This window comes from Aulonocara sp. 'chitande type north' Nkhata Bay, linkage group LG7 (genome assembly GCF_057382095.1).
Source record: "Aulonocara sp. 'chitande type north' Nkhata Bay isolate Kocher_YH1m ecotype deep benthic linkage group LG7, A_spYH_male_GT1.1, whole genome shotgun sequence".
NCBI classification, from domain to species: Eukaryota; Metazoa; Chordata; class Actinopteri; order Cichliformes; family Cichlidae; genus Aulonocara; species Aulonocara sp. 'chitande type north' Nkhata Bay.
The window spans coordinates 39,702,865-39,730,195 of NC_141350.1; the positions used below are offsets into that span (position 1 = coordinate 39,702,865).

At 41.5% G+C, this 27,331-nt stretch overlaps 1 protein-coding gene across 3 annotated transcripts in view; it reads left to right on the top strand.

The window, feature by feature from the left end:
- The first annotated feature begins 9,459 nt into the window (after positions 1–9,459).
- The window catches only part of palm2akap2 (PALM2 and AKAP2 fusion), a 100,815-nt gene continuing 82,943 nt past the window's right edge, over positions 9,460–27,331 (top strand). For 2 of the 3 annotated variants that reach the window (XM_086300343.1, XM_086300345.1), the window contains exon 1: positions 21,551–21,602. In XM_086300343.1, the coding sequence (XP_086156469.1) occupies positions 21,552–21,602 (51 nt within the window). In that variant the 5' untranslated portion in view covers position 21,551. Of the gene's footprint in view, positions 9,634–21,550; positions 21,603–27,331 lie in introns of those variants that run through there. The other variant, XM_086300344.1, reaches the window with a different exon arrangement.

Genomic DNA, 27,331 nt, shown 5'->3' on the forward strand with positions numbered 1-27,331 from the left:
ATGGAGTCTATCAGATTGTCAATTGTGGCCTGTGGAATGTTGGTCCACTCCACTTCAATGGCTGTGCGAGGTTGTTGGATATTCGTGGGAACTGGTACACGCTGTCGTATACGCCGGTCAAGCACATCCCGAACATGCTCAATGGGTGACATGTCCGGTGAGTATGCTGGCCATGCAAGAACTGGGACATTCTCAGCTGCCATCTGCCCTAAACAATGTGAACCATGATTCATCCGTGAAGCGCACACCTCTCCAACGTGCCAGACGCCATCGAATGTGAGCATTTGCCCACACAAGTCTGTTACGGCGACGAGCTGGAATCAGGTCAAGACCCCGATGAGGACGACGGGCATGCAGTTGAGCGTCCCTGAGACGGTTTCTGACAGTTTGTGCAGAAATTGTTTGGTTGTGCAAACCAATTGTTCCAGCAGCTGTCTGGGTGGCTGGTCTCAGACGATCTTGGAGGTGAACCTGCTGGATGTGGAGGTCCTGGGCTGGTGTGGTTACACGAGGTCTGCGGTTGTGAGGCCGATTGGATGTGCTGCCATATTCTCTGAAACGCCTGTGGAGACGGCTTATGGTTGAGAAATGAACATTCAATGCACGGGCGACAGATCTGGTTGACATTCCTGCTGTCAGCATGCCAATTGCACGCTCCCTCATTGCTTGTGGCATCTGTGGCATTTTGCTGTGAGACAAAACTGCACATTCCAGGGTGGCCTTTTGTTGTGGGCAGTCTGAGGTACACCTGTGCACTACTCATGATGTCAGATCAGCATCCTGATGTGGCACACCTGTGAGGTGGGATGGATTATCTCAATATAGCAGATGTGCCCACTACCACACATTTGGACTGATTTGTGACCACTGTTTGGGAGGGATGGTTATATTGTGTATCTGGAATGAATTTTAGGTCTCTACGTCCATCCCATGGGGAATGGGAGCAAAAACAAAAGTGTTGCGTTTATATTTTTGTAGAGTGTATTTAACCTCCTAAGTCTTATAATTTGTCTGTGAATATCTGGCACACACAACTACAGACCATACGTTGTGCAAAATTACCTGTCTTCCCCATTATGATGCTCAGGTTGAACTTCAGCAGGTCGTCTTGATGATGTCTACATCCTGAGTCTAAATGTGTTGAGTTGCTGCCAAGCAGTGTTGGGGAGTAACGGAATACATGTACCGCCGTTACGTATTTAGAATACAAAATATGAGTAACTGTATTCCGTTACAGTTACCGTTTAAAAAGGTGGTATTCAGAATACAGTTACTTTGTTGAAATAAATGGATTACACTGCGGTACTTTCCTGTTTCATTTTGTCGCGGGTCAGGACTGTTTGGGTTTTGTTTGACAGCTGTGTTCTTTCGTTCCAGGCGGCAGCGTTACGGTTGCCATGGTTACAGGGCGACGCTCTCTCTCTCTCTCTCTCTCTGCGACTGTGTGTTTCCTGGGTGAGAGAGCGCCTTTTCGTTGTTGTTGTTGTGCTAAGCTAACAGGCAGAATGCTACAAGCATAGCTCTAAAGAATGCAGCATCATGGGCAGTGTAGTCCGTGTTGCAGGGAGAATGCACTGCCATACACGTTATGTGTCTGTGAGCGCGAGGAGGGAGAAAAAGGCGAGTGGAAAGGTACGAGTTGTCGTCGAGGAAAAACGGGAGCTGGAAGCATGTAAATATAATAATAACCACTGCAGCCAAGAAGAGTGCCTGACGAGCCCAGCTGTAAGTAAGCTATTAAGACTCGACTGTACACCGTGTTCGTGTTTTCCTCCGAAAACAATAAGTTCCGTTGGAGCAGTCTTTCAACGCCTCTCTCTGTCTCTCGCAAGAAAAATTGACCCACACAACAAAGTAAAGCTATTTTTCGGCTACGAGCCGACAGGGACCCCGCCGTATTAGTCAGAGGTCCCTTTACTACAGTTCGGAGTCGCGGACCTTCAGTAATAGTAATAAATCACACAGCAATAGTACATTCACGTTGTTGTAAAAAGCACGATAATATATTAAGTAATCCAAAGTATTCAGAATACGTTACTCTCATTGAGTAACGTAACGGAATACGTTACAGAATACATTTTGGGGCATGTATTCTGTATTCTGTAACGGAATACATTTTAAAAGTAACCTTCCCAACACTGCTGCCAAGTGATTGGTTGATTATATATTTGCATCAGCAGGCAGTTGAAGAGGTGTACTAATAAAGTGGCCAGTGGGGGAATATTGATTGGTTTAAAAGTGTGCTCCACTTAGCTAGTGAGATTCTGGGATAGATGACAGACAGATGGGTGACGGTGGTAGATGAGTAGCACCTTAACCCTAAGGGATTTGAGTTTTTGTTTTACTTCAGCTGTAATCTTTTGTATTGCATTGTAAATGTTTTCATGTCCTTCTTCCTGTCAGTGGGGGAAAAATATTGGTTAATAACAGCGGGAAAAAAGGAAAGATGTCAGAGTGAGGCACGTTCTCATGGACTTGGTCAAATATTAAAAGAAGGAAATAAGAGAAACCAGAAAGATTAGATTCTGCTTTTCCCTGGCCCCCTTTCATTGCTGCTAAGTGTGCATCCAGCAGGTTATAGAGCCCATAAAAAGACATCTGAGCTCCTTGTTCAGCTTTCTGAGAAAAGTTCCCATAGACTAAACAGCAATCACTACCCTGCACTTACTGTAGCAACCAGTAGTCAGTTTAAAATATCTGATGACATCCAAAAAGCCACAAACCACTTTTACATTGGGAATATCTGTAATATGTTGTGTTAATTCAATAGCTGATACACAATCCTCTTTGTGTTTTCAGTTTGTTTGTGGTACTTATCTGAGAGATCTGTAGTTAGACACGGGAAACTGCTGCCAGCTGTGGATATTTATAAACTGTTACAGTGAAAGACAAATTAAAGAACACGTTACAGTTTTGTTAGATATTTTTGGAGTTATAGAGAGAAAAATGGACATTTGTCTTTCAGTGTGCTGCACTTCTCCTTGACGTATTAGATATTTCTCATTTCTCAAGCTGAAATCTGAAGGAACTAACTGCAATCTCCCAAATGTAGTCATTACATGTCCAAGCAAAAATTCTAAACTAGGTTTTTTTCTTAATAAAATATAGCCTGTGGCGGGAGATTTCAGCCAATCACAGGTCTTGCTGGTTGATCTGATATCCTCGTGTTGGTGTTGTTCCCAGATCATCATACTAAATGTTGTTCCAGGATCAACATTGCAAGTGACCAATCAGAATGTTGTGACGTCATACTTTTGCGACTTCGGGAAAAACCGGCGTAAAACAAAAAACTGTACTTAAGCTGCGTGAAACCGCCTCTGTCCGCCGATCAACGGACCCTGACCCTAACCGTAACCCTTTAATAAACAGTAAGCAGAATTGATATTGTCCTTGCAACATTGGAATTTCATAAATGCATGAATGGCTTGGCGCGCAAAGGAATAACGTCACAACAATGTGATTGGTCACTTGCAATGTTGAACCTGGAACAACATTTTCATGATGGTCTGGGAACAACACCAACACGAGGATATCAGATCATCCGGGCCCTGTTTCAGGAAGCCGGTTTAGTGGAAAAACTGAGTAAGTATACCCTGAGTTAACGAAAACTCTGGGTTTTCGGTTTCACAAAGCGAGTTCAGCTGAAGCCTGAGTGAGTCACTATGACGACACACGCCGTGAAGCTAACCTGCCCCCTAGCAGGTTTACTACAACTAACCCTGACTGTCTCCGCCCCTTTGTCGGAAACCTGACAGTAGGAAGTGTCGGACATGGCGTGCTCCTTCCTTGAAGAGCCAGTAGATCGTGAAGCCCAAATTCTCCGCAGAGCTCTCCGCCGGGAGAGAGTGATCAGAGCGCGTTTGGACATCTTATCATTTCCTGATGATTTTCTGTGCGAACGTTACCGTTTTTCAGCACAATCTATAATTTATTTTAATAACATCCTCAGGCCATATATTACGCATGTGACACATCGCGGACATTCTCTCAGTTCTGTACATATTATTTGTATTGCACTTCGGTTTTTTGCAAACGGGAGCTTTCTGTATAATATTGGTGACGCTGAGCACGCTTCCAAGGCTACCGTCTGTCGGGCAGTCAGGAATGCTACAGTTGCACTGAAACGTCTCCTGTACTCGTTTGTGTTCCCCGGTCATAGACCCACAAGATTTATCAAAGAGGGATTCCACAAAATTGCAGGTAGCAGGATGAACAAAACGTAATGTATGATGTGGTGATACTTGGACTACTACTTAAATTTTACATTTATTTTCAGGGTTCCCAGGCGTGTATAGATGGCACTCACATTCCAATCATTGCTCCTTCAGTAAATGAAGGAGACTATGTGAACAGGAAGTCTTTCCACAGCATTAATGTACAGGTACATAGTTCCCTGTAGCATTTCAAACTAACAAATTATTTCATTATAGTAATGGATGCTAATTCGTGTTCTCTGCACTGTGAAGATCATATGTGATGCTGCCAACATTATCACAAATGTGGAAGCCAAGTGGCCAGGCTCTGTCCATGACTCACAAATATTCCGTGAATGTACACTGAGCACAAAATTTGGACATGGTGAGTTGAGAATACTTTAAAATATATAAAGACCAATTGCTTCAGGGACATTTGAACTGAAGTGTATCCTTCTGTCTTAGGAGAGTTCACTGGCTACTTGCTTGGTGATAGGGGGTATCCATGTTTACCCTATTTGCTCACCCCTTACCCTGACCCTGAACCGGGCCCACAGCAGCGATATAATCTGGCTAATTGCAGGACAAGAGCCAGAATTGAAATGACTATCGGAATGCTTAAGGCCCGGTTCCAGTGCCTGCAAAGACTCAGGGTCACCCCAGAAAGGGCATGTGACATTATTGTGGCATGTGTGATTCTTCACAACATTGCCACAATTAGAGGAGAACACTGTCCTTCTGAACCAGACATCAGCAGTGATCCAAACCATGAACATCCTGACCCTCCCACGGACATACAAGATGGAAGCGCAGTCAGAGACACCATATGTCACAATCATTTCCTTTGACCCATCACCTCAACATGTTGAAAGAAGAATAAACAGATTTTTTGTTCAACTGGCTTTATTGGTCGCCTGTATTTCCTGTACACAAAGTATTAAAAGATGTAAACCTCATAAAGTGTCTCTGTTGCTTCCTCCTCTGTAACAGCTGTCAATGTTTCCTCATTATTTTCCTGTAGTAAAGAAATAAACAACATTGCTGTTCTACTGTAAACTCATATAATCTGTGGAGTATTACTCACAACTGCATGTTGGTCTGGCTCAACAGGAGGCTGCACCAGATGCAGTACACCATCACCATCAACTGATAGAATATGAGGTTTATACAGGTCACTTATAACTTACAAGGGACCAAATGGCAATTAACAAACATACCAATCACCTTACACTTCATTGTCATTATGCTCTCAAAGACAACCAAGGCTGAGGGAAGGCAAAATCAGTCGGAAAATAACTTGACTACAAAATAATCCATTATGGTAAAGAGTTTATCAAATGAATGAGTAGCACTGCAAAGGTGACTGTGAAGAAAGGATGTATGCACATCATGTATTATTTTGAATTTACCCCCTATGTAGGCACTTGTGTCTTGCGGGGTTATTGACTCAGAGGATGTCCCCGCAGAGATGCCTTCAGCCACAGGGCGCCCACTGTTTTGGCTGAGGGCCAACTGCTCAGCCTCTGTGAATGGTGGTGTTTTTCAGGCCTCCGCTTTTTTTCTGTTGGCTATAACGGGGTCACATTTGAGCATACAGAGTAAGCAAATATGTACTTGTAATGTGCTCAGATAATTTCAATAAGTGCTTACAGAAAGAAAATTAATGTAGCCTCTAACTGCAATTGATTTACATGGGACAAACAGACCAAGCACTATGGCTCATACTACAATTACACCTTACCTGTTTGGACTATATTTTTAGATTTCATTTTTACTTGCTGCCAGGCACGTTTGGGGCCTGTTGGGTTGCACCTGCGCTCACATCACATCACAAAATAAAATGTATAAAATGAAAAATAAAATATAATAAAATAACGTGTTAAATGGGTGGAAATCCCTAGATCAATGTTTAAATTAACACTCACGCATTGACTCTGTCGGCTATGTTTTGCCATGCATGCCCCCTTTCTTTTGCAGCTGAGGCTGTGTAACTTTTTTTCCGCAAAATTGGCATGTTATCGGCATATGCTGCCATCAGAATTTCGGCCTCAAGCGCTGTAAAATACATTGACCGCGCCTTCTTTCCCTCCGTCTCCATGGTGACTCGCTTAATCTGTGCTCCACTAATCAGGGCTTTATGTATCCTCGTGCGCGCGCTTAATTTGGGGTTAAAGCAACTCCGCGTTGATTGAACTAATTGTTATCAGCCTTTCTGAAACCGAATATTCCGAGTTGGACAGTTCGGGGTTACTCAACCCTGAGTGTCGTTTTTCACTCTGAGTTTTCTAAACCGGCTTCTTGAAATAGGGCCCCGGTCTTGCTGGGCAAAATAGTCTACATAGATAGACGTACGTGGCTGAAGAGCTTAGAGGACTTTCACCCAGAAAAACAGGCTTCATATCCAATCTAAAACCAAACATCTCTGTGGACCTTTGGTTTAATTTTTCAACACATATGACACAAATAATTTAACACGTAATTGTCTGGTGAGAGGGGCTCTTGTTAGAGATACGAGAGCTGCTGGGGTAAGGATGCATTTTCAGTTTCTGTTGTGTTTTAGTTTTGGATGCATTCTCGCTGTAAAACTCAGGCATGTTGGATAGTCAACCACCACCATACTGGGTACACCTGTTCAGCTGCTTGTTAACGTAAATATTGAATGAACCACTCTGATAACAGCACCTCTGTACATTTAGGATTTTAGAGATGTTTATGACGGCCTGCTGAAGTTCAAAATGAGCATCAGAATATTGAGGAAAGGTGATTTAAATTGACTCTGAACATGGCATGTTTGCTGCTGCCAGACTAGTCTGAATATTTCAGAAACTGATGATCTACTGGGATTTTCAATCCTAGCTAAGGTTCAGGAAAATACTCCGAAAAAGAGAAAATATTCAGTGAGCAGCAGTTCTCTGGAAGAAAATCCCTTATTAACGTTAGATTTCAGAGGAGTGTGGTCAGACTGCTTGGGCTGACAGCAACCAAAGTATTGCAGAAGAGCATGTCAACCCTTGAAGCAGATGGGTTACAGCAGCAGAAGACCATAATGGGTGACATCCCTGTCAGCTCTAGGGATGGGTACCGGTGTCCGGTGCCATGATGGCACCGGTTCTGACATAAACGGTAGTAACCAGACCGAAAAGCAGCGCACATTTCGGTGCTTTATTTCGGTGCTTTTTTTTCCTGAGCTGTGATACACTTCTAGCCAATCATTTTACGTTTCCGAGGATAGTAGGCGGGGCCAGGTACGTACGTTCTGTTAGAGCAGAGCTACAGATTAAAAATGTCCAAGGCGAAGCGGTCAAAAGTCTGGCTGTACTTCACAGCAAAATATGCAAACTCAGCAGCAACAAGTGCTTTAAGCTGATACTGTGATACTGTCAAAGGAGGTAACACCAAGAATCCGATTAAACAGCTGGCGACGCATAGCGTTTTTTTTTAAAGCCGAGAAATGCGCCGTATTTGATAGCTTGCTGCGAGACCTCACACCGTGCACGTCGGGTGGGTTGCCAGTTATCGGACCCGGAGCAACATCCCCCAAAAACTCGAAGAATAGAGTCCTGGCCCCTAGCCCTGCCAGTGTAGCAGAAATGATGACGGATTATGATGGCAGCAGCAGCCGTTCTTCTCTGTGTGAGTAGCTTCATGTTGTTCGTGTGTAATTTACGTTGAGTAGGCTAACCACGTTATTACATTAATGCATGTAAGGTGAACTAGCAAACATCATCATAGCTACATGCGGCTGTCCTCTTGTTTGATGGCAGATACTCCCTTCACCCTGGCCAAAAAGGCTAAAATGACCAAAGAAAAGGTGGGAAACAGTTAAACATGAGAGGGTTTAAGTTTGTGTTTTTTCCATTGTTTAAGCACTGCTTCCAGCCAAGAGTGATGCCATATATGCCACATAGCTGCAGAAAAGGCTAACATTGTTATATTTTTACAAAAAACAGCTGAACATGAGAGGTTTTTGGACAAAGTTTGTGTTCTCCATTCTTTAAGCACCGGTTTGAGCACCGTTTAAGCACCGGCACCGTTTCAAAAGTACCGATTTGGCACCGGTATCGGATAAAACCTAAACGATACCCATCCCTAGTCAGCTCAGAACAGGAAACTGAGGGTACCGTTTGCACAGACTCACAAAAAGTATGCGATAGAAGATTGGAAAAACGTTGTGTGGTCTGATGAACACTCTAATGGCAGGATCAGAATTTGGTGTAAACAACATGACGCCCTGGTCCCATCCTGGCTCATATAGGTGAGATGGTGTGGGGGATATTTTCTTGCCACACTTTGAGGCTCTTAGTACCAACTGAGCATCCTTTAAATGCCACAGCCTAGTTGAGTATTGCTTCTGACCATCTCCATTTCATGTCAAAAAGCTCAAACTATCTCAAATTCTTTTCTTGAACATCACAATGTGTTCACTGTCCACAGTCACCAAACCTCCATCAAACAGAGCACCGTGAATGTGATGGAACGGGAGATTCACATCATGGATGTACAAATCTGCAGCAACTGTGTGATGCTGTCACATTAATATGGACCAAAATCTCTGACGAATGATTCCATCACCTTGTTAAATCAGCGCCATGAAGAATTAAAGCAGCTCTGAAGGTACTAGCTAAGTGTAACTAATGAAATGGCCAGTCAGTGTAAGACAGTGTGTTCTGTCATGTTCAAATCAGTGTTATAACACAGCGCAGTCCTGTCACTCTTATCCCTTCAGAAATCTTCCATTTCTGAAATCTTTTTTTAAATTGACCAAACAGTGTCTTTTACTATCCCACCTGTCTCTTTAAAGAAACCCCTCGTCATCCTCAGAGGGGAAAGGTTGTTTGCAAGAGGTAGTTAGTGAAAACAAGCTGGCCACTCCTTTCATCATCCTTCAACTCCCTAAAGCCATTGTTTCTCTCTCTTTCTCTCTGCTGCCTCTTTGCCACCCTCTCCTCCCTATCCCTGGCTATATCTCTATGCAACAGTCAATGCTTTCTTTCATCACTCCCTCCTCAACCATATCTTTTGACTAAATTCTCTTTCTCGCTCTTTCTGTCTATATGTCCTTCTCGCTCTCTCACTCACACACATACACACACATGCTTGCACCCGTTGCCTCCTGCTAGCAGAGCGGGGTGATGCAGGAGCGGCGGCAGCAGCTGCTCTGACACATCCTGGCGTATAGAGAACACACACCGAAAAGGCAGAAGGAAAGAAGGAGGAGGAAGAGGAGGAGGAGAGGAGGAGGTGGAGAAGATACAGAGGCAAAGAGGGAGGAGGACGAGGAGGTGAGGAGGAGGAGGACATAACTCTGTCAAAAGGACACTAGAGGACAGGAGTGGGAGAAGAGGACGAGGAAGGAGAGAGAGGAAAAGGGAGCGCAAGAAGCAGGTGTTGCAGCCATGTCAGACACACCTTTGCAGCGGAACGGCACGGCAAACGCCCCGTAAGTAAACCACGCTCATCTTTATGTTTCTATCTCCGTCCATCGCTCCCTTCCTCACCCGCATCCCTCCTCTGCTCTTCCCTCCATCTGACAGCCAGGGTTGTCATGGGAACGGGAGCTCCGTCATGGTGAGGCTGCTGCTCAGTCATGACTGGAGAGGAGACACGCGGCACACCGTGTACACTCCTCCCTCTCTTCATCTCACTCTGCCTCTCTTTTCTTCACTTGCCCTCGCACTCCCACCACAGATATCTCACCTTAAAGCACATCAGCCATTTAATGCTACGCTCTGTTTTCCTCTCTGTGTTGCTGTCTTTGCTTTGTGTCTTCAGCCTGTCTCTGTAGAAAATCAGCTTTGCACTCCTTTTTGCTCATTTTCCTCCATCCCCTTCCTGGTCTGGGATGCATGATATATATATATATATATATATATATATATATATATATATATATATATAAATATATGTATGTGTGTGTGTAGAGAGAGAGAGAGAGAGAGAGAGAGAGGGAGAGTATGTGTGTGTGCAGTGTGTTAAGTTGTAGCATTGTCAATGTGGAGGCTGCAGGCTTGGTCCAGCTTTTCTGTGTCAGCAGAGTCCGCCATGCTGCAGACCCCTGCTTCCTGTGTGTAATTTTTGTGCGTCTGTGTGTGCGTGTGTTCATTTGTATAGCTTTTTTTTTTAACTCATGAGAAATAAACCAGTGCAAAAGCAGAAAGAGAATGAAATTTTAAAAAGCCACTTGGTGAAATTTAACTGCCAGTTATTTTCTAGACACAGCATGAAAGTCAGCCTAAAATGAAGCAAGTAGTCATGAAACCACACAGCCAAGAAAAATGAGGAAATATGTGTTGAGAATTGTGTTTGGGATTAAAAACGATCTCTGTTGTACAATGCCTTGCTCGTTCTAAGAAAGAACATTTCGATTATTCTTACATATTTAAAGATAAAAGAGTCTTTTGTAACGAGGAATGCTGTTCCAAACAAAACCCTTTATATCAGGAAATTATCTTACAGTGGGGCAAAAAAGTATTTAGTCAGCCACCGATTGTGCAAGTTCCCCCACCTAAGATGATGACAGAGGTCAGTAATTTGCACCAGAGGTACACTTCAACTGTGAGAGACAGAATGTGAAAAAAAAATCCATGAATTCACATGGTAGGATTTGTAAGGAATTTATTCGTAAATCAGGGTGGAAAATAAGTATTTGGTCACCTCAAACAAGGAAAATCTCTGGCTCTCACAGACCTGTAACATCTTCTGTAAGAAGCTTTTCTGTCCCCCACTCGTTACCTGTATGAATGGCACCTGTTTGAACTCATCATCTGTATAAAAGACACCTGTCCACAGCCTCAAACAGTCAGACTCCAAACTCCGCCATGGCCAAGACCAAAGAGCTTTCGAAGGACACCAGGAAAAGTATTGTAGACCTGCACCAGACTGGGAAGAGTGAATCTACAATAGGCAAGCAGCTTGGTGTGAAAAAATCAACTGTGGGAGCAATCATCAGAAAATGGAAGACATACAAGACCACTGATAATCTCCCTCGATCTGGGGCTCCACGCAAGATCTCATCCCGTGGGGTCAAAATGATCATGAGAACGGTGAGCAAAGATCCCAGAACCACACGGGGGGACCTGGTGAATGACCTGCAGAGAGCTGGGACCAAAGTAACAAAGGTCACCATCAGTAACACACTACAACGGCAGGGAATCAAATCCCGCAGTGCCAGACGTGTTCCGCTGCTGAAGCCAGTGCATGTCCAGGCCCGTCTGAAGTTTGCCAGAGAGCACATGGATGATACAGCAGAGGATTGGGAGAATGTCATGTGGTCAGATGAAACCAAAGTAGAACTTTTTGGTATAAACTCAACTCGTCGTGTTTGGAGGAAGAAGAATACTGAGTTGCATCCCAAGAACACCATACCTACTGTGAAGCATGGGGGTGGAAACATCATGCTATGGGGCTGTTTTTCTGCCAAGGGGACAGGACGACTGATCCGTGTTAAGGACAGAATGAATGGGGCCATGTATCGTGAGATTTTGAGCCAAAACCTCCTTCCATCAGTGAGAACTTTGAAGATGAAACGAGGCTGGGTCTTCCAACATGACAATGATCCAAAACACACCGCCCGGGCAACAAAGGAGTGGCTCCGTAAGAAGCATTTGAAAGTCCTGGAGTGGCCTAGCCAGTCTCCAGACCTCAACCCCATAGAAAATCTGTGGCGGGAGTTGAAAGTCCGTGTTGCTCGGCGACAGCCCCAAAACATCACTGCTCTCGAGAAGATCTGCATGGAGGAATGGGCCAAAATACCAGCTACTGTGTGTGCAAACCTGGTAAAGACCTATAGTAAACATTTGACCTCTGTTAATGCCAACAAAGGTTATGTTACAAAGTATTGAGTTGTATTTTTGTTATTGACCAAATACTTATTTTCCACCCTGATTTATGAATAAATTCTTTACAAATCCTACCATGTGGATTCATGGATTTTTTTTTCACATTCTGTCTCTCACAGTTGAAGTGTACCTCTGGTGCAAATTACTGACCTCTGTCATCATTTTAGGTGGGGGAACTTGCACAATCGGTGGCTGACTAAATACTTTTTTGCCCCACTGTATATGAGTTGAGAAGACAGCTACAGTTTTGTAATGTTCTTTGTAAAGCGAGCCTGTTGCTTTAAGAGAAAATAATATCATGGGTGGTTTGCAGTGTGTTTGCAGATTTGGTGTTGGTGGATGTTTATATTACAGTTCAGGGAATAACAATTAGGAGGAAAGAAAGTAGTTTGCAATCATGAAATCATGAATATAGTCAGCAAACTGTCCAGATTCTTGACTGGAACATCAGACAAACACAGACAGTCTGAAGTTGTTAAAACATGACTAATATTTGGTATCCATATCCAGAAAGCAGACACTTGTTTATTTAAAATTAAACTCCCTGCCAATAAAGGAGAACAGGTGATTATATACCTAAACTAGCTCACACTATAGCTCCCATTGTAATATACTTCTGCTGTAGCTGTGGCCTCTCAAACAAATTTCCCCGAGCATAGAGTTCTCAAATCCTTGGCATAGATGGGCATAGCTTCTAAAGGAAAACTGATGTGTAATTGTGTAGAAGTCCATGGGAGAATGGCCCTCAGTTCCCTTACTCTGTGACCTCAAATACTTTCCTATTAAATGTAATATTTTGTAAGTCATGGTCCCCATTAAGGTCAGAAAGGAGGATAAGGCAGGTGCTTTAGGGGGGCCTGCTCTGTGATTGATACGTCAGTACCATCATTTAAACAGCAATTTAACAACTCTAAAGATGGTATATTTTTTTTATAATTCATTCACTCTGTGCTGCTTTGACTGCCTCACTGTTAATTTTGCTTGGTGTGTGGCGCAGATGTCTCAGTATTGTATGAATCATGGCATTAAAACATATTAACTTGCATCTTTTTCTTCCTTACAACACTGCTGAACCTTCACCTTGAACTATGAGAAGCTTAAGATGCTCATCATACTAAAAATGTAAAAAAACAAAAGAGATAATGGATGGTCAGTTGAGATTAAATTACAATATATCGGCGTGGTTAGCGGTCAGTCTGTGGTCTCACATGTAATGTGATCTCAAATGTGGTTTTGTTTCTGTTAGTAATGATAGATGTTAGAAGATGTGAGTTCATCAGTTCATCAGATTGCCTTTTCAATATCCGTTTATTCTGGCTATGATGTGTCCTTGTGCAGGGTTTGTTTTCTATGTTGGAAAAAAAAACCCTCCAGAACTATCAGAAAAGCAAATGAGTGATCAGTGATTTGGTTTGAGTGGCATCCAACTTGACTTACTGCAGCTAACTACAGGCTTAGAGCCTCAATCTGCAATCGTCAGACACTTTGACTGACAGTTTCCACTGTCTTTTTTTCCCCTTTCCTCCTTCATAGCCACACCCATGATCAGGAAAGGCCAAGAAGGTGCAGCGAGGCATTAAGCAGACATGCTTTGCTGCTGCATCAATAGTTAATGTTATAATTGGAAAAATGAGGCAGTGCTGTTGTGATTCAGCCAGTTTATCACACCCTATCTGTGCTTTCCTCTGCGCTGTGGGCTCAGTTTAATCACCGTGTACCCTGTGCTCTCCCTGGGTTGTCCACTGATTCAGCAGAAAGACGAGGTAGTAGTTGTGGTCATGTACATTGCAGACGCCACAGTGGCAGATGGCCCACTCTCTGCTGCTTTTTATTGCATATACAAGCAAGTCTTAAAGGGAAGGCGTATAAATATGGATGGTATAAACTGATTTATATTTACTGGAAGCACATCAAGATAAAGAAACACTAATATTTAAACAGTCATTTGTCCTACTGTTCAGTGTTTTGATTGCCACTTAAAATGCATTGGAAGCATGTTTATATTAGGACAGTTTATTGATGCAGACTGTACAATGAAATGAAACAATCAGATCATTAGAAATAATCAGCAGATGAGATACTAATGAGTTTCTGCCAAAAGGTCTGTGTGAATGATTTAAAGATAATGAGTTATATAAGAAATTGAAAATAATAGTTTCACAAGTGAAATAAAAGGTGAAAGGAAAACATTTTAGAGCCCATTCATTCAGTTGAGCCCACTCTACTGAATCTGCTCTCCTCAGAGTCTCAAATGTCTTGTTGATGTGCAGGGATACAAGCAAATCTAGTGGTCTGACTCCTTTGACACTATTAATCAGCATGTGTTAATCATGAGACTGAGGCACTGGGTGGGTATATCTGTTGCAGTCATCATTAGTCCCCCTCTCACACTGTAGCTCTGGAGAGCTGCTTTCTCCTCCATGGATCATCTGCAGATTGTATAAAACTCTGCTGCAAGGCTCTTGACTAGATCCTCCAAGCGCTCCCACGTTACACTCCTGTTGATCTCTCTGTGCTGGCTCACTATTCAATTCAGAATTGAATTTAAAGTTCTGGTTTTCGTCCCTTCAGGGTTCTGCATGGTGAATCACCTACCTACAGTATATTAGTGACCTTTTACAGCCATATGCCCTCAGCAGGACTCTCAGGTTTTCTGATCAGGGCCTGTTATCCATCCCAAAATCCAGACTAAAACCTCAGTTGTGCCCCTTCAATCTATAATTTGCCCTCGAGTCTATGATCTGTGAGCCACCAAAGACTCATCTTTTAAATTATCATTTGTGTTGCATTTTACTTTGTTTATGTCTGGTCTCAGGTGGTTTCAGTACCTTGTCTGTAGAGGCACTATATAAATAAATTTACCTCCTAACTTATATATAAACAGTAATATATTAAAAGATCATTAAAAGATTAAAAGATAGTAAAAGATCCAGCCTTTTTCCTTCCAGTGCATCAAAAATCACCTAAAGCCTGAACACAAAGCAGTTGTTTTTACAATTAACACGCTTTCGTTTTACTCACAGATTTGCTCTTACAAATAAAAAGTGCCCGAGGATGAGAAATTACAGCTAGACATTCGGAAAAAGAAGGAGCCGAAAGAACATGCTGAGGTTGTGAGTTTTTCAAGGCCAAGACCTCTGGCTTCCCATCTGCATCTCAGCTATATAGCAGCTTTTATGGATGCATGCAGTGCCTAAAATAGCATGCACCGACATCCATGTGCACTCCCCTCTCTCAATGTAAATTGTCAGTAAATTCAGATAGAAATGAGAAGTTTGCTTCATTATAATCTCACTTTGCAGTTGACTAGAAACGTTTTAGATTATATGTCATATACAGTATTCAGCTTTGAATTCAGTGTGATCTAGGTGAGTTATTCTAATATGCTTGTGGGTAATACACAAGGTTATGCTTCCTTAAACGGTGTATAGGTACCCTGATCTGGTTTTATGTTTTGTGTGGTTTTTTGTGTGGAAAGTAGCTGTTAACAATTAACGGCAACGGTAAAGAAAACCTGAAGAAGCTGATTCACATGAGACTGTGGCAGACTAAATACAGACAGCTGGTTGTTGAGATGAGCAAGTAGTAAAGTAAATATGTGTGATGAAATACTGAAAGCCAGTGTCTTACGAAAGTGCATGCTTCAGAGGCTTTTCTACCCTAAACTGCCCTTCATAAATGCTGATCATTACATCTAAAAAGGACTTTATAACTGAAACTACAAAATGAATGGGGAAAAGGTGAAAATGAGTTTGAAAGAAAACCCCATAAATTTGTGCATTTTAAATGCAGACAGGCAGACAGACTGTGTGACACACAAACCCAGCTTGGCTTCTCTAAGTGATGTATAAAATATGAATGAGATCAAGGTCTGGCAGTACCATAGCTAGAAATATGTCTGTTTGGGTTGCTTTTACTCCCTCCACATCCTCTTTCTCTTCCAATCTCTCAAACTCACATACAATAAGTAATAGTTTGTAGTCTGTAGCTGATGTGTTTTTTTAGTTATTTGGGGGAAAACTGAAGTGTGGGAGTACTGAGCTCAGGAGAGGCAGGCAAAAGTCCCATTAACATTGCACACAGATGCAATTTTCTGTCTTACTTTCCTTGTCCATATTTGCTCATTCCCTTTTCCACCTACTCTTACTTTGCATGTTGTTACATTTGTGCGCGTGTGTGTGTGTCTGTGTGTGTGTGGGTCTCACTGCTTCTGGTTCCACATCTGGAGGCCATTACGTCTGGGCTGGATTTGGGGGAGTAGGCGGAGCTGGGCTAGCTGTGCAGTGAGGTCATCGCGTCCTCGTTGCGATGCAGAAGAACAATGATGCTGTTGTCTCCGTCAACGACAAACCAGCGTGTCTGACGCCAGAATGAAGGGGCTGGAGGAGGAGGGGAGGTGGACAAGGAGAGAGTTAAAAGTACAGTAGGCCCAAAACAAGAAAAGAAAGAAAAGTACGATGTATTATTAGTAAGGAAGAATGATTTGTAATGACAGTGCGAGCAGCCAATATGAGGTAACTGGTATGAATCCAGGTTAAACTAAAGCACTCAGACATGCCAGACTTGAGCTCTGATTACAGTTATAAATTGTTTATTTTCAAGATCCCAAATAGTTCAAGGTTATATGGGATATGATTTATGTTAAGGATGTGGCAATGCGTTCTAATGAAGATGACTTTCAAGGTGTAGCAGAATGATATATTAAGGATTTGGCCCAAAAGAATATGTGACCAAAAGTTAATCATTAGGTAGCATCAGGTACAGGACAAATCTGATTTAAAAATAATTTTACTGCGTAAAAGAGACACTTTCCAGCAATGTATTTGCTTCACAGTTGTCCTCTGAGACATTCAGTGAGGTGATTTTTGTCTTTTTTTGTTAATTCTTACCAGATGATGTACATAAAGATGACTGAACATTAGTTACTATGAATATTTCAGTAAGACTGAATAAGTAAAACCTGAAGCATAACTAAATACTAAAACATTTTATCGCTGTGACAAAAGACATGCAAAGCTAAATGAATGCGTCAGCGGTCCTGAATCCCACCAGGCTACAGTATCTGCGACTGTGTGCTTTTTTTATGCAATAACACTATAATAACACATTTATCATTTCTGGTTGATTTTCCCAGAGTATCTTCAGTGTGTAAATATTAAAACTACACACACTCACTCAAGGGACAGCTGCAGTTTTTTTTTCATCCACATTCTTGTCTTTGAGTAATGCAGTGGCTGTTGTGTCCTTGTGTGTCTGAATGCAAGCTTGTGTGTGTGCGTGTGTGTGTGTTACATGCTTCTGTATTCCCTAAAGAGTTATCCCGGACTGCTGCTGCTGTTTCTCCTTATAAGGATGTCTGCTTGTGGAAGGAGGGATGAAGAAAAAAGGAAAATGAAGAAGAAGGGCACATTTGAGGGAAAAGAAAGAGAAAGTGAACAGATGGAAGGAAGGACAGGTGGGATACGAGTAGGAATGAGAGCACTGGGGGAGGGGGGGTGATAAAGGTAGGGAGGATAAGATGAAGAGAGGGTATTAAAGGAATCGGAAGGAAGAAAAGAAGTTGAAAAACTGTAAGAAAAAATGAGTAAGAGCAAAAAAGAGAAAGAGAGCAGGAATGCAGCAAAGGAAAGAAAGAATGAGCAGAAAAGGTAAGACAGGAAGATTAAAAAGGTCTTAGAGGTGTGAAAAGAAGAATATGTGAAACTCAGGTGAACCTAGTGAGTTTTTTAAATGGGTCACAGGTAACAGTGACCCATTTAAAAAAACCACTGCCTTATCTGTGTGTGTGTGTCTTTCAATGATGTGTTTTTGCAGTTTATCTTAACAAAGATGCTCCACTGATGTTCATCTCCACACCCAGCTCATGGAGCGACACAGTTATCTTCCTTTTTTGATCCTTTTTTTTCACCCTGCGTCTGATCCTCTAATGTAGGCAGCTTCTGTTGATGTTGCTTTGATTTGCACTAAAATAAATGGATCACCAGAGAGGCCAGAAAATGGAACCTGCCAAGTCAGCTTCTTCGATGATAGCGTGATAACCATGTGTAGTCTAAAATTTAGAACTGTGCAGGTTTGGGCTTTTTTATTTCTCTTCTAAAACTCACGTCATACAACACATGTTTTCACGTAACCATCACATCAGAGCCCAGCGATAGCAAAAGCAATAGCAGGGAAGTATTGCAACACCTGTTCGCAGCTGCAAGTTTGTGAACATGGGTGACCTGTTATTTCAAAGGAATTGCATCAATTTGCCATTCCCTGTGAACAGTTTGACACTGAATCACCACTGTTTAAACATCTATTTAAGACATCGCAACATGGTGGAAAAATTGTTTTGAAATGAAAGATGCAATCACCTGGACCTCTAGCAAAGTTGAGCTTCTCTGCCAGAACTTATTTATTATCAATATGTCGCTTAGAACAAAAGAAAACATTTTAATCTGCTGAGCTAAAAAGCTGCTGCATTAGCAACATTTAGGTCGAAGGTTTGACCTCCTGAGACTCTGTGTCCTCATATGGAGACATTACATGTTGTCTTCTCAGCACATTTTGCCTCAGTCTTCTCAATAGTGTTTTATACTTTATAGAGCCTGAATGATATGTTATCTTTATGACTAATACAGATATTTGGTGATTTGGTGGATTTTTATATATAAATATTGCCAATATTTGGCCCAAAAGAATATGTGACCAAAAGACCCATGAAAGGCAAGATTACTTAACAATTCTTATGTGTAGTTATTCATTGACTCCTTTAGGCTCTACTTGACTCTACTCAGAGAGATGACTGTTCCTTTTGTGATTTTCCAAACACATATGTTGCCAGCGGGGAAGTTGTGCGCTCTTGTAGACAAACTTTGAGATTTTAACATTCATAACACTGTTGAATGATGCTTCTCCCATCTCTTCTTCACTATTTTCATTTTCATTTATCAGACATTATAAATACCAGTACTGATAGATGCAAATGGCAAATATCAACTGAAAATATCAGTCGTCATCGGTATGTCAGGCAGACTATACACTGCAAAATCTCCAGTGTTAAATTGACACTAGAAAGTGTCTATATGTGTCCACTCTTTTGAGTGTTAAATTAACACTTCTGACAGTGTTATATTTCTAACAGTAAGATAGTCAGTGTTAAAGATTAATAATGACTAACACTGAGCTGTGCTGATTTTCTATCACTGGAAAATAACTAAAAATGCTAGTAATATTTCAGTGTTAGAAAAAACCCCACTGCTAATGTTAGTCATTGTTAATCTTTAACACTGACTATCTTACTGTTAGAAATATAACACTGTCAGAAGTGTTAATTTAACACTCAAAAGAGTGGACACATATAGACACTTTCTAGTGTCAATTTAACACTGGAGATTTTGCAGTGTAATATTTTGTGAAGCAACACTGACCTTATTTTGTTGTGGTATAAAATAAACCACCTTTCTCCATATGAGAAAGCTGTCATTTTTCTGTAAAGCAAATTTACCTTGCCTTTGGGTATAAATAAAGTTACCTTGACCTTGACCTTGATGAGAGCATACTTTTTTAAAGAGACACATTAAACTAATTTCTAAAGCAGTAACAATTTCCTGTTCAAAGAGGAAGTTTAGATCATTTACTAACCAGGTCAAACTAATCACAAATAGATAGTACAAAGTAAAACTGGATCCCAAACCATAGCTTGAGTGTCAGGAGGTTAAATTGCTTACTCTGAAAGACACAAATACAAGTTCAGTTAAATAATAAGATCAATATTTCCATAGCAAATGGAAACAATGTCTGCTTTGGTCATCGGTGGACAGTTTTTGCTGTTGAACTGTGCACCCTGGGGATCAAATATCCCTGGGTGCTGTCCATAAAGGGTGACAACAAGATCACTTTTATCTCCTACTCCACTATTACAAGATAAGACTATTTCAAGTAATAACACATCCATAGATGTCTCCTTTAGTTTCCAGCCTTGTATGCTGAACAGGTTCTGATCACATGACACCAGGGAAATGTTGGCAATGTATGGACGTATAAATTCACTCATGTATACATTAGTTTATCCACGCAGAGGTATAAAAGTCAAAACCAGAATCTTTAAATGGACTCTGAAGTTCATGGGCACTCTTCACTGCAACTGAATTAGTAACAGTGAGTGAGTACATACAAAGCTTAGTCAGTGTTCCTCAGCAAATGTTCCAAGGAATTACAATCATTTTAATTCAGATCTTGACACTATGGAACTCAACTCGACCATATTTCTTAAATGATAAAAGCAAGAAAAAAAAACTGAGGTTTTAAACATATATAACAGAAATATCCGAATCAATATAGGCCCTAATAAAGAACCTTGTGGTACACCATATGTTAAGAGAAGTGGAAGAGAACCTGAGCTTAGAAGTGGACAAAGAAAAGGACTGAGGATATGAGTAAGGATTGTTACTTGTCAGTGGATTAACACATAGTTTTCTGAGCTCAGAGTTTAGACGTAACCAGAGCATCCTGCAAGTGTTCCAAGGAAGCTTTGACTCAAGTCGTGAGTCAAAGGAAATGAAAAACCACAATAACTAAACTGATTAGCTTCTATGGCACCATTGTGCAGATGTTTTTGATAAAATTAGATTGGTCAAAAAGTCAAAAGTAATAAGTAAAATTATTTACAGGTAATCTGAAATAAAAGGCTAGGTTTTAATGCTTTAATCCCCCTAAACAGTGATTTCCTTATCTGTATGTTTATCTCCTGCTCCTAAGAAGTGATCAGTGATTATGGCAGGAGGTATCACTTTGTTGACTGATCTCAATAATAAGACGGCTTACATCCAAGTCACCTTTAGGATAAGGAGAAAGGAAAACTGCTGAAAAAAGGGGGAAAAACAGTCCTATAGTTTTCCTTTTTTTTTCTTGTCTTGTCTATTCTTGAGCGCCTTTGGGGAGTTCATCTTTCAAATTTGACAAATTACTCTTTTCCTTCTGTTTTCCTTACTTCTGCAATTTTGATTTCACTGTTTTTTTCTCTACCTCATTCCTTTTTCTCCCCCCTTTTTTCTCACACAGCTCGACCTCCATACTGCTAGTTCTCTCTCCCTTTCCTTCACCATCCTTCTCTCAGCTGCTCCTCCCAGCTGTTTAATCACACATGGCTCATGCCTAAAGAAGAGAGGGAGGGAGGGAGGGAGGGGACAAATGGGAGGAGAGACAGAGAGCGCAAAAGAAAGAGTGGGTGATAGACAGAGAGCGAGAGACAGCAAATGCAAGCAGTGGGCTGAGTGTGAGGGCACATGGCCAGTGAGTGAGAGATCTTTGCTTCCTCTCAGCGCAAGCCTCTTCTCCCGTTGTCTCCTCTCTCTGGTTGGATTATTGCCGAGGAAAGACTTCATCTGGATACTCCTCCTCCTCTCCCTGTCTCCCTCTCTCTCCTCTACTTTCCACCTCTCTTCCTACCTCTCACTGAGGGACTGCAGCTCTCCTTCTTCCCCGATCTCACCTCTTGTTCTCCTCTCACCCCCCTTTCCCCTGCTTCCCCCTCAGGATGTCGTGTGAGGAGGCTCAACTCCACAAAGAGAGGCTGCAGGCCTTGGCGGTAAGTCACTCTGTTTAAACAGGTTTTTTTTCTTTGCTCGGCTCTTCTCTCTCTCTCTCTCTCTCTCTCTCTCTCTCTCTCTCTCTCTCTCTCTCTCTCTCTCTCTCTACGTGTCTTTGACCTTCTGTCTGTGAGGTCTGCGGTGTCCGTCAGAAATAATGTTTCACCTCAGCGTTATCGCTTTCTTTCATTCACAGTATAAAATTTCACATGGCTGTCTCACACCTCTGGCTTCCAGAAAAGTTTTCCAGTCCTTTCTGCTCTTATAGCCTGCCATTCCCCCTAAGTGTACCATTGCCATTTACTTTTTAGTGTCACTGAAACACATACTCGGGGCAAGAACTGGTATCCACTTTTCTGTCTGTCATTGCTTCCAGCCAAAGTGTACTGAACTTTGACTTATAAAGTTAAATGACATGAAAACAAAGATGGAAAGTCACAGTGATCCAAGGATGAAACCCAAACATGGACTAGAGGTTATCTTATCTAATGTTTAGGAAAATTAATGTCATAAGAATCAAACTTAAAAGAAGTTGGCTTTCATGATCAAACTGAATCTGTACATGTCTGCGCAGATAATCGTTTGCCTACATATTTTGATATGTAGTCATTGCTGTTTCCTTATAGTGAAGTTTTAATGAAGAAAAAATAAATTGGGCACTGCTAGTGATCTTTTCTGACAGAAATCTTGCAACAAGGAGATACATATGAATATGCTTAACATGTTGGAAGCCCTGCTGCATGACATCACAGCCTCCTACACCCATTTTAATCAAATAAAACAAAGCGATTTTTGTTGCACTAGTTGTAATGTGCAGTATTCCCCTACTAGCTGTCTGTCTTACAACACTGCTTTGTTTGTCTTGTGGTTCCTGTCAGCTGTCATTGACATCCACATCTCCACAACTTGGAGGAGAATCAGCTTTTTAGTCAGGTTTTGAGGTATACTAGCTTCCCAGTTGTTCGGTAGTCTAGAATAAGTTTTGATAGTTGCCGTTGTGTTTTACCATCAGAAAGGCATCTGTGGAAGCGTTTGGCTCGGGGATGATGGGACTTTAGAGCAACAGTTATACCGAGGCTCACTGCCTGGGACTAAATTTGGCGCCAGCTAGGAACCACAGCATACCACGCTCAGAGGCACAGGAACACACACACGCATTTATACACAAGTGTATGTGCGGTGGTTGGGGTGGGGGCACAGCAGCAGCAGATGGAGAAACTATTTTGGCCATGTTTAAACATGGCAGCCATACCAGGCAACATGCACTTACACCAATGCAGGACTTTTAGAAAGAGAGTGGAAAGTTCTCAAACAAGCAGAAGCAAAAGACTCTGTTTCTTGCATAATCCTTGAACATTTAAAACTAAAGTGCTGAAAAATCAGTTAATAAATAGCACAAATGAGTTTTGGTTTCTTGAATGAGGCCATGAAAAACTGCAGAATATTCTGACTCTTACTGATACTGTAGTTTAACAGGTAGCACTGGAGATCCCACTGTAAAGCCAAGAGCTTTGACATATAGTAATGGGCAGCCGCTGAATACAATTAAACCACTTGGGCCTCTTTGTCTCATCTAAATGAACATTTGTCTTGTTTCAGCTAAGTGTGTATACACTATATCAAAGACAATAATAGTGCTAATAGCTTTCAGCCCCAACCAGCCACTTAAATAGAGAAGGGCTACTATTACACTAATAGTACTGAGCGCTCTGTAAGCCGAAGACTTAGCCAAGCAGCGGAGGTTAAGAGTAAATACAGGAGCTGGACAAAGTTATAAAAACCTCTTCTGACTCATTCGAGTGCAAGTGTTTAGTCATGTGGTAGGAATTTTAGCAAGCATTGTTTGTCTTCCGCAAAGATATAGAGAGGTGATTTCTGTCTGACTGGCTCTCTGGATAAGCATGAATAAACCCTTGCAGAGCAGTATGTCGTGCACACATATATACGCACTCGTCGTCTGCGGTCTGCAGCTGACATGCTAATGATTTCATCAATAATTGATACTCATTGTCATCACCATCAGCGTCCATCCTCATCAATACTTTAGCAGATCTTAAGACAAATGGAAGGCTTCCTCAGAAAATCGGAACAGTCTTTTCTGTGTATGAGCCGTGCACAGTGTCATTTTCATTGCTTTATCACATGGTACTGACTTCAAGTTTGAGGCCACTACCATCCATTTAAACTGCATAAAAAGTCACAATCAGGTAGCAGACATCTGTTATTAAAGAATTAATTTACTGTAGAGATTCATTAATAACGCATGGCGCTAATGGATGTGAAAGATGTCTGAATTCATTAGATGATTCACATCTTCCTTTAGGTATTCTAGGAGCACTTTGGTCTTCTTGGCATGTAAACAGTCAGTTTATTTCCTGTTTAGACAAAGAATTAATGACACTTAACACCAGCAACTGTTGTCTATTATGTGCTGACATCCAAATTAGTGACTTCTAAAGAGAAAATAAACACTGATTGGTTTGTTCTTCAGATAATAATATTGCTTTGAGCATTAATTGATCAGTAAAACAAAGAAACAGCAAAATTACCAGCATTTAATCTAACAGTTAATTAGCTAAGTGGCTCATTTGTCCATCCCACATGCAAACAAAGATTCCCACAGTCTGATAGTGATTAGGGTCTGTCAGCTGCCAGTGGCAAGTGGTTTCCATGGCTACTAATTGGTTAGATTAGGAAACAGTTGTGATGTCATGTTGTTAAATCCAGGCCTCGGTGTATTATTACTATGTAATTATAGTAGTCAGATGGAGCTCAGCCTGGCCAGGGTTCCCCTAAAAGCTGATATGAGTGTGTGTGCATGTGTGTTTGTGTGTCTTGGTAAACTCATGTGCTTTTACCAGGGCTTGCATGTGGTTTCCAGATCAGCCAGTGAATACCGGGTGCTTCATCATTCTAATTAACTGTTGCCCATGTGGCGTACAAGCCACAAGCATGGAACAGCAAAGCATATGTAAAAGTCTATGAGTCTTTGCCTGCGCTCATTCATGGACCTCTCTGTAGTGTCTGTGATATGTTTACATAGATGACCTCAGCCCTTTGGACTCTTAGCTGCCCCCCCTTCCAACGCACACACACAAACTCAAATGCACACAAGCCCACAAATTTTTCGGGGTCAAGTCAGAGGGAAATTAAGAAGTGGTACACAAGGATTGAGATGATGGGAATGTGCATTTTCGGGAAAGACAGCAAGCAAAGCATTGACATCAGCTTGAACCAGAAGCAACACAGAGATAGTTACAGGACAAGCATTTTGGATTTTTCATTTAAAAAGATAACCTTTGGATCTTTTGCTGCCTCTTTAGTATGGTTCACAGCACTGCAAGCCTGATGTTCCATTATGATCTATAATACTTCGTGGGTTCAACCAGAAATTGATCTTGTCCAAGATCTGTAAAGTGGCTGATTTTCTCTTAGTTATCTCTAAAAGAGAAAAGTATGCCTGGGGTAGGGTGAAGTTGAAGGGGATGCTATAGCTAGAGCTTGGCATTAAGATTTGTGACTACGGCTTGCAGTGGAGGGCTGGGGTAATGGGTTGAGTTAAGTGGGGGGCTGGGCCGCCTGCAGGCATTTGTTGTTTCAGTTTGTGCATTTCACTTACCTCCAAACTGGCAAATTCTCACTGAAACATGTTGTTTTTCTATTTAACTTTAGGCTTAGCTTTCATTTGTGACTTTCTTTTGTCTTCTTTTTTCACAATATTTATGAAAACTATTATTACCTCAGTGGAAACTGTTTGTTCCTGGGTCAATCATTGGCTAACACCAAAAGACATTTCTTACTAAACCACACATGTCCCTTCAGTGGTTTTCACAGGCTTAAGTACCATTTTAGAGGCATATCTTTAGTTTTGCTGACATGGAAGAGACAGAAATGGTCAAACTAATTAATAATATATCATATATGTTAAGTCTGTTTTCCCACAGAAAATTGCCCAATATTTTCCCTGAATTTATGCCAAAGGTCTCCAATGAGCCAACTGGATCCTGGAGAACTGATAGGTGGCTAGAGTAGGTCTGGATTGTGAGCTTTGGTAACTTACGGGGGTGGGGGGTGTTCCTGGGGGAAATTCATATTGGAAAGGAAGAGGAGGCGTGGTTTGTTGAGCGGCAGGAGGTCTGGGGCACGGCAGGCGTTACATGCCGTCTAAAATTAGCAGCAGCTGCCTTGGGCCAACAGGACATTTTGGTATGCCTCTATCTGTGTGTGTGTGTGTGTGTGTGTGTGTGTGTGTGTGTGTGTGTGTGTGTGTGTGTGTGTGTGTGTGTGTTTCAATGAGCGGGGTTGGAGTTCACAGAGACTTGAGACATGAGAGGATGGGATTCAGCTGCAGTGAGCTCTGCCGGGAAATAATCCACATTGCATTTGGGCTTAGTTGAATAGTAAACAATCTAGAGTGACCGGGCAGAGAAATACCGCAGAAGTATGGAGGACCAAAGATGTCAAAATCATAACTGTATTACAGATGTGTCGCACCTACAGGAGCTCCTCGACCATGGAAATCCATGCCATGAAGTCCCCGACACAGTTTTTGTATTGATATTAATACCGAAGGAGGAAAAGAACTGTTTATGTGTGGTAGCGGAGTATGGGTGACTTCTATGCACCTCAGCGCATAGCAACCTCAGCATTTCACAGTCGATGACGGAGGGAAGAAATGTCACAAACTTCTCGTAATTGTGGCATCCTATTAGAGCAACATGCTCCAATTTAGTGAGCTCTATAGAAGGGAGCTCACTTTGCGATTCAGTTTTTATAAATGTATTCATTTTTTATGTTTTTCTTTTGTTTTTTTACTTTGTACCTTTGTGCTTTGTAGTGTATTATATGCTACTGTGAATATTTCCCTGTTAATTTCCACAGATTTATTTATTTCAGCATTTCCTTTTTGCATTTCTCAGTTAATTAAAACACAAATGTAAATATATGTAAAAAAATAAATAAAAAAAATAACTTTCACTTTTAATAATATTTTATGGATTTATTTCGTTCGTTCATCAGTTAATGTGCCACTTTCGGTCCTCCATATAAAGAACAGTCAGCCTGTCATTTTAGCAACTATACCTAATGACAGTTTCATAGGTCTCAAAATAAATGCATTGTGGTTTACTATAAGCAGCAGCATTGCTTGATACTCATGTAAAAGCTGTCTGGAGAAATTTAAAAAACTGAAACTCTGCTGTGTTTATGTATATTTACATCATGTGATTTTAAAGGTAGGGATACTTGGATCACCTCAGAGGAGGACATGATGAATGACGTCAACACCTGCTGCCATCGCATGACAAAGGCATGCAGGATGTTTAAGCAATGTGCTAATTTAGCATTTTTTGTGCACAAGCACTAGCTAAGACCTTGCCAAGTGAGCATTATGTTAACTCTAGGCATAATAACAAATTAGAAATGTCTGAATTGTAGTTATTCAGTTCATATAGCCACCACCTTAATTAGTGAAAGGTATACTTTCAAACTATAGACTTTCAACTATTTTCTGCAACACTTGCTAACCCTGACCCACGACAGCTCTTACCAAAATAGTCTTTGATTAACTGTGGCTGATTTTGTTTCTTAACTAATCTATAAATAGTTTCAATGCTAAATTTATGCATGCACACTTTAGGTTTTAGCTGATGGCTTATAGAATTGTGCAGAGATCTTTTTAGCTGGTATCGGTGCAGAATCAAACCCATGACATTTGAACCACAGGTCC